The 7,736-nt window shown below is 40.1% G+C and overlaps 1 protein-coding gene across 8 annotated transcripts in view; it reads right to left on the bottom strand.

Moving 5' to 3' along the window:
- Nucleotides 1-4,308: 4,308 nt before the first annotated feature.
- IFT80 (intraflagellar transport 80) overlaps nucleotides 4,309-7,736 on the bottom strand; it is a 131,808-nt gene continuing 128,380 nt past the window's right edge. For 7 of the 8 annotated variants that reach the window (XM_059880745.1, XM_059880741.1, NM_001098959.1 and 4 more), the window contains 1 exon segment: nucleotides 4,309-5,825. In XM_059880745.1, the coding sequence (XP_059736728.1) occupies nucleotides 5,715-5,825 (111 nt within the window). In that variant the 3' untranslated portion in view covers nucleotides 4,309-5,714. 8 annotated transcript variants of the gene reach the window in all.

Below are 7,736 nucleotides of genomic sequence, written 5' to 3'. Positions count from 1 at the left end.
TGTCTTTTAAGTAAGACCTTGTTGTTTATCCATTATATATATACCAGTTTTCATCCACTAACCCCAAACTCCCACTTCGACCCTCTCCCCTCCTCCTTGGCAACCACGAGTCTTTTCTCTTATGTCTGCGAGTCTGTTTCTGTTTCATAGATGGGGTGAATCTGTGTCATATTTGGAGAAGGCAGTGGCACCCCACTCCAGTACTCTTGCCTGGAAAATCCCATGGATGGGGGAGCCTGGAAGGCTGCAGTCCATGGCGTCGCTGAGGGTCGGACATGACTGAGCGACTTCACTTTCCCTTTTCACTTTCATGCATTGGAGAAGGAAATGGCAAGCCACTCCAGTGTTCTTGCCTGGAGAATCCCAGGGACGGGGGAGCCTGGTGGGCTGCTGTCTGTGGGGTCGCACAGAGTCGGACACGACTGAAGTGACTTAGCAGCAGCAGTGTCATATTTAGATTCCACATATAAGTGATGAAGTGAAGTGAAGTGAAAGTCGCTCAGTTCAGTCGCTCAGTCGTGTCCGATTCTTTGCGACCCCATGGACTGTAGCATGCGAGGCCTCCCCGACTCTCATCAACTCCTAGAGTTTACTCAGATTCATGTCCATTGAGTCGGTGATGCCATCCAACCATCTCATCCTCTGTCATCCCCTTCTCCTCCTGCCGCCAATCCCTCCCAGCATCAGAGTCTTTTCCAATGAGTCAACTCTTCGCATGAGGTGGCCAAAGTACTGGAGTTTCAGCTTTAGCATCATTCCTTCCAAAGAAATCCCAGGACTGATCTCCTTCAGAATGGACTGGTTGGATCTCCTTGCAGTCCAAGGGACTCTCAAGAGTCTTCTCCAACACCACAGTTCAAAAGCATCAACTCTTCAATACTCAGTTTGTTTATAGTCCTACTCTCACATTCATATATGACCACTGGAAAAGCCATAGCTTTGACTAGATGGACCTTTGTTGGCAAAGTAATGTCCCTGCTTTTTAATATGCTGTCTAGGTTGGTCATAACTTTTCTTCCAAGGAGCAAGTGTCTTTTAATTTCATGGCTGCAATCACCATCTGCAGTGATTTTGGAGCCCCCCAAAATAAAGTCTGTCACTGTTTCCACTGTTTCCCCATGTATTTGCCATGAAGTGATGGGACCAGATGCCATGATCTTAGTTTTCTGAATGTTGAGCTTTAAGCCAACTTTTTCACTCTCCTCTTTCACTTTCATCAAGAGGCTCTTTAGTTCTTCTTCACTTTCTGCCATAAGGGTGGTGTCATCTGCATATCTGAGGTTATTGATATTTCTCCAGGCACTCTTAATTCCATATTGTGCTTCATCCAGCCCACAGTTTCTCATGATGTACTCTGCATAGAAGTTAAATAAGCAGGGTGACAATATACAGCCTTGACGTACTTCTTTTCCTATTTGGAACCAGTCTGTTGTTCCATGTCCAGTTCTAATTGTTGCTTCCTGACCCGCATACAGATTTCTCAAGAGGCAGGTCAGGTGGTCTGGTATTCCTTTCTCTTTAAGAATTTTCCACAGTTTGTTGTGGTCCACACAGTCAAAGGCTTTGGCATAGTCAATAGAGCAGAAATAGATATTTTCCTGGAACTCTCTTGCTTTTTCCATGATCCAGCGGATGCTGGCAATTTGATCTCTGGTTCCTCTGCCTTTTCTAAAACCAGCTTGAACATCTGAAGTTCACGGTTCATGTATTGTTGAAGCCTGGCTTGGAGAATTCTGTGCATTACTTTGCTACCGTGTGAGATGAGTGCAGTTGTGCAGTAGTTTGAGCATTCTTTGGCATTGCCTTTTGCGGGGTCTGGAATGAAAACTGACCTTTTCCAGTCCTGTGGCCACTGCTGAGTTTTCCAAATTTGCTGGCATATAGAGTGCAGCACTTTCACAGCATCATCTTTTAGGATGTGAAATAGCTCAACTGGAATTTCAACACCTCCACTAGCTTTCTTCATAGCTCAGTCTTGTCTGACTTTTTGTGACCCGATGGACTATACTGTCCGTGGAATTCTCCAGGCCAGAATACTGTAGTGGGTAGCCTTTCCCTTCTCTAGGTGATCTTCCCAACCGAGGGATCAAACCCAGCTCTCTCACATTGCAGGCAAATTCTTTACCAGCTGAGCCACCAGGGAAGCCCAAGAATACTGGAGTGAATAGCCTTTCCTTTCTTCAGAGGATCTTCCCAACCCAGGGATTGAACCCAGGTCTCCCACATTGCAGGTGAATTCTTTACCAGCTGAGCCACCAGGGAAGCCTAAGAATATTGGAGTAGGTAACCTATCCCTTCTCCAGCAGATCTTCCTGACCCAGGAATTGAACCCAGGTCTCCAGCATTGTGGGTGAATTCTTTACCAACTGAGCTATCAGGGATATCATATGGTAACTTTCTCTTTCATACTTGATGCAGTGGTCCCTGGACCAAAACTACAACTAGTAATGCATTGCAGGAAGCAGGGATGATTCCTGGGCAGCAAACCATAGCTGTTTTAAAATCTTTATGTCTGAGTTCCTAAGGGCCTGATGGGGTGGGTTGTGCTTTCACTCCATGCGGCAGTATTTGGGCTAACATTGAACAGTTAGATTGCTTATTGGTAAAGATAGCCCACTAACTCTTTACCTATGTAACCCTTTCCTACATGGATGAGAGTGGACAGAGTGGGAGGCACTTGCTAGACTCCTAGTGTTGCCAATGATCTAGACCAGCACAGTGGCCAAACCTAATGTCCCTTCTAAGGTGAAAAGGTTTGGGTAAATGAATGAGTAACTGAGTTATGCAATGAGAGAAGTCCAACGATAATGCTTGGAAGAAAGCTAAGAGCAAGAAATAATATTGTCTCTCAAGCCCAATTATACCAAATGCCTGAGAGCATGAAGTCATCTATTTCTGACACCACTTCTGTTTCCTGACAAGATCAAATGGAAGCCCCAAGACATCCTGTCATACAATATGATGATGGATGGGGCTGACTATCAGACTGACTGGATGGGACCCCAGTAAATGTGTATCTTTGACTCTTATTTTTCAGGTTACATCAACCATAATGTTATGTGCTAGAATACTGGCGTTATTGGAAAGATAATGCCAGTGTTGATAATCAAATGTATTGGGACATTGAGTTTAAGAGCTTCCTATCCTTACCCCACATTGATTCCTCCAAATGTTGCTGTCAGGTCCCTTTTGCTATAAAAGATCCCATGATCAAAGACCAGGGAGAGGCCTAAGATGTAATAAAGGATGTATCCAGGCTTGGAGAGGGGTACTGGTATAGAGCTTCCAAAACCTTTGAAACTTCCTGAATGAAAGGAGTATCTTTGTTAATGCTAATGAACATGTACGGGGTGTGTGTGTGTGTGTGTGTGGGTGTGTGTGTGTGTGTTGGGGGAGGGGCATGACTAAAGAGCGTTAGGATAAGGGCTGGTCACCAGAAAAAACACATAATCAGAGGGCTAAAACTTTTAACCACCTGACCTCCAGAGAGAGGAAAGGGGCTAGAGGCTGAGTTCAATCAATGGTGCCTACATAATAAAACTCAGATACAAAATTCAGGACAGCAAGACCTAGCGGAGCTTCCTGGTTGGTGAACATACTGATGTGCTTGGGAGGATGATGGACATGCCTGGGTTCTATGAGGAGATGGTGTGGAAGCTCTGTGTCTCCATTTCTCCTGATGCCTCTCCTTCCTCCCAGGCCTCACTCTATGCAGCATCTCTTCCCTTTGGCTGTTCCTAAAGTATATCTTTTATAGTAAAATTGTAACAGAAAATGTTTCAGTGAGTCCAGTGAGTCATTCTGGTCAATTGTCAAACCTGAAGGGGGGTGGTAGGAATCCCCAAATTTTCAGCCGAGTCAGAGGGGTATGAGTATCCTAGGGTCCCCACTAGCAGACTGGCAACTGAAGAGTAATCTAGCTGAGGATCTTGCCCTTTAATTTGTGAGACCTACACTAACTCTGGGCTTACCAGGTGGCACTAATGGTAAAGAATCTGCCTGCCAGTACAGGAGACACAAGAGATGTGGGTTCAATCCCTGGGTCGTGAAGATCCCCTGGAGTAGGAAGTGGCAGTGGCAACCCACTCCAATATTCTTGTCTGGAAAATTCCATGGACAGAGGAACCTGGTGGGCTACAGTCCATGGGGTTATGAAGAGTCAGATGTGACTGGGCAACTGAGCACATTAACTCTGGGTATCAAGTTGGCTATCAGAGAATTGTTGTTAGAATGCAAAAATATTTCATTATATTTTTTGACTTTTAAAATTATAGTAAAATAAACATAAAATTTACCCTTCTGACCAGCTTTCTTTTTAAACTTTTTATTGTAATATAAGAAAACAAAATAAATGTATTTAAGTACAACTTACAAGTAAACCACTCAATCATATTTCACAAATTGAACACACCATTGTACCCAGCATCTGGATGAAGAACAGAACATTACAACATTTCAGCAAGGAAAAGGAATATGTTGAAAAGACAGGAACATTTTCATTTAAAAAAACTAAATATATTCATTAAAATGAGGGTGAGAGAGGGCATCATTTTCCCATGTATATGCACATGCTCACTCTACAAAGTACCATTTCCAAAAATGGTTTCATGGAAGAATTTCTAAGGATTATTTGTGCTATGTTAAAAAGCTTTTGTGGTAATAATAATTTGGGGACATACTGAATGAAAGCTAGTCAAATGGGTTGATAATTTAAGGAGATTTTCACAAAATTCAGACTCCAGAGTCTAGTGCCTAAACATTCTCAAGTCAGAAGAGGAATGAGAAAAATATTTCTTGCCTGTTCTAGATATATTTCTATAATTATAATAAAATAGATATAACAAAATTTACCATTTTGGCATTAAGTATATTCACAATGTTGGGCAACCATCACAACTATCACTTTCCAGAACTCATTCAAGCCAGACAGGAATTCTGAACTTATGAAATAATAGCTCCTCAATTTTCCCTCCCAACAGTCCCTGGCAACTACTGTTCTTTCTGTCTCAATGAACTTGTCTATTTTTATACCTCATGTAAGTGGGATTCTACAATATTTGACCTGTTGTGTCTGACTTCTTTCACTTAGCATGGTATTTTCAAGATTCATCCATGTATCAGAATTTCATTCTTTTCAAAGGCTGTATAATATTCCACTTTGTGTATACACCACATTTTGTTTATCCATTCATCTGCTGATGTATATCTTTTTTTGCCCACCACTTTAGTTTTGTGAATAATGTTGCTACGAACATATACAAGTAAACATATTATTATATATTTTCATAAATCAATCTTCATTTTTTTGTTGTGTAAATAAACTTTTGGAGCACTTTACAATTTAGAGGTCAAATAGAAATGAATGATAACATAAATTTTAAAGAGTCCAGTGTTTTATTATTAGCATTAATATTTGTTCATACTGAAGATTCAGGGATAAAATAATGGACAGAAAACTAGGATGTAAGCATACGACATGGATGTATCATAAGTATATAGGAACATTTGCTAATTATTGTGCTAAAAAGATAAAAGATGAAATTACAGTAATTATTTTGTGCTCAGTCTTTCTGAATGTACTTTTGGTATTAAATACACAGCAAGTGCTTATACTTGGAGATTCTGCCTTTTTCTTTAGCAATGAAAACATGCTTATCCTTGATTAATCAGACTCAGTTTCAAAAGGTAAAACTTCTTAAAGGTAATCATGACATTTAGTGCTTTAGACCAGTACTCTTGGTGGGCTGGCTGCCAGATGACCGCTCTCGCTCTTTAGTAATTTCCATCTCAATTTTGGCTTTGATTTTCTCCCAGTCTATTTGGAGCTGTGGTAGAAGAAAAGAAGAAATGCACATATACAGTATAAGACCTTTTTATTTAATCCAAAGTAGCTAAGAGTAAACAAAAATAGAATGTATGACTTTCAAAACATTAGAGAAAGACAGTGGGAAAGAAAAGTTAAGAAGAAATAATGCTCCCTCGCAAATGACATAGCGTTAAATAATTCCTACTAGAACAATTATCACCATAAAAAGCAAAGACTTTCACTGTGATGCAAAAGACCAAAATCTAGTTGTAGTTATTTATAAAAAGTACATCTCAACTATGGGACCCTAGGATTCTGCTCAGGTACAAGGTGGGAAGGGCAGGTAAGGTGGGTTGCTCTCCTCCAAACAAGAGGGAAATGGACAGAGCCCTGGCCATCAGGCCATGTTTCAAGTGCATCAACACTTCAGCACTCTTATACTGAGGTTTCCATCAGGAACCTAGCTATGAAGAAAGATAGGGGAGCATCTGCTTCACCAGAGCATACTCTGCAAAGGGGCTCCTTTGCAACAACTCTTAAAATAATATGAAGACTTGGTGGTAAGACAATGATGAAAAGATATTAGATGAAACAGTGGGAGAACAAGGTTGAAAGACAACTAAAAAGAATAACTGTAAAGTGATAATATTTATATCTGTTTCAGGTCAACCACTGATCCCCACCAAGATCCAGCCCTGCCCCTCCACTATATCCCACTAAAGCAACAGACTTGGTGTTAGGAGTGGACTCTACCCTAAGTCCCACAAACAAGTTCTTTTGGAAAAAGCATTCAGATTTTTTTTTTTTTTATAAGTCTGGAGATCACTAACTTAGAAATGTGTGTCCTCTCTCAGGCAAGACATGGGAAAAAATGGGGTCCCAGCTTAAACTTAACTCTGATTTACTTTGAAATAAACCCAAACTCCTAGACTGAACCAAAAGTAAATAGGTTTTCACCTCCATGTAGGGGAGCTGAGTAGAATAAGCAGTATTAAAGCAGATTGGGGTGATATGTGCTGCTTGAACAGATTTATCTTAAGTAACTGAGACTAATTTAACCTTAACACAAGACTTCGTGCCTCTCTTAATTTTGTGCTGGAAGTAGGTAGAATTAAGTATTTGGTTCTTTTTTATGCCAAAATCCTTTCTCTAATTTCTGTGTAGTAATTTGTGGATATTATTGGTCACCTTTATTAAGATAATCATTCCACATATTTGTCTATAATATATAAAATGGATGAATTAAAAGAATCCTTCTTATTCATAGAAGATGAATGTCTGTGCTAAGATGCAAGTGACAATTCAATGAAAGGCAGAGCAAATGTTAGGTTATTTGAAAGGCTCATTTTTCAATCTGGCCAGAACCTGATGTTTTTTTAAATGGCAGAACATTCATCTAAGAAAACATTTCAAAGAGAAAGACAAAACTTGATGAATACCTTGTCATTCTTCCAGCTTTAAATGACTTACATATGTTTCTTGAATCAGTCACAATAAAACCATGTATCGATGATAAACTAAACAACTGTTGCTTGGCTTCACCAGAAGTATATCAAGTAGACTGACGACATCTATATTAGTTACTTGTTATAGTACAAGTGAGGGTGTCAGTTGATAGCTATCCTACTGAAAATAAATGTTTCACTTTCACTCTGGCATCTGTCCAGTTTTAGAACAATGGTCTGATAATTTAGTCTCTGGAATAGAGTATTTTTAATAGTGGATTTCAGATAAGGATGTACTCATGACAGCTGTCAAGTGACTTCTATGTTAAAACACATCCTTTTCTCTTCCAGAGAGTGTTAATACTCTTTGGCACTTTTTTCTAGTCCTGAGCCAGTCAATTCTTTATATTCACATAGAAGTAATTTCAAAATCATATCAAATGGCTCTCCATCCTCTACCCCATCTCTCTTACTCTCAACTGAAA

The sequence above is a fragment of the Bos taurus genome, chromosome 1 (assembly GCF_002263795.3).
Source record: "Bos taurus isolate L1 Dominette 01449 registration number 42190680 breed Hereford chromosome 1, ARS-UCD2.0, whole genome shotgun sequence".
NCBI lineage: Eukaryota > Metazoa > Chordata > Mammalia > Artiodactyla > Bovidae > Bos > Bos taurus.
Note: the sequence above shows the minus strand (reverse complement) of the source record. Positions and strands in the feature narration are given on the sequence as shown.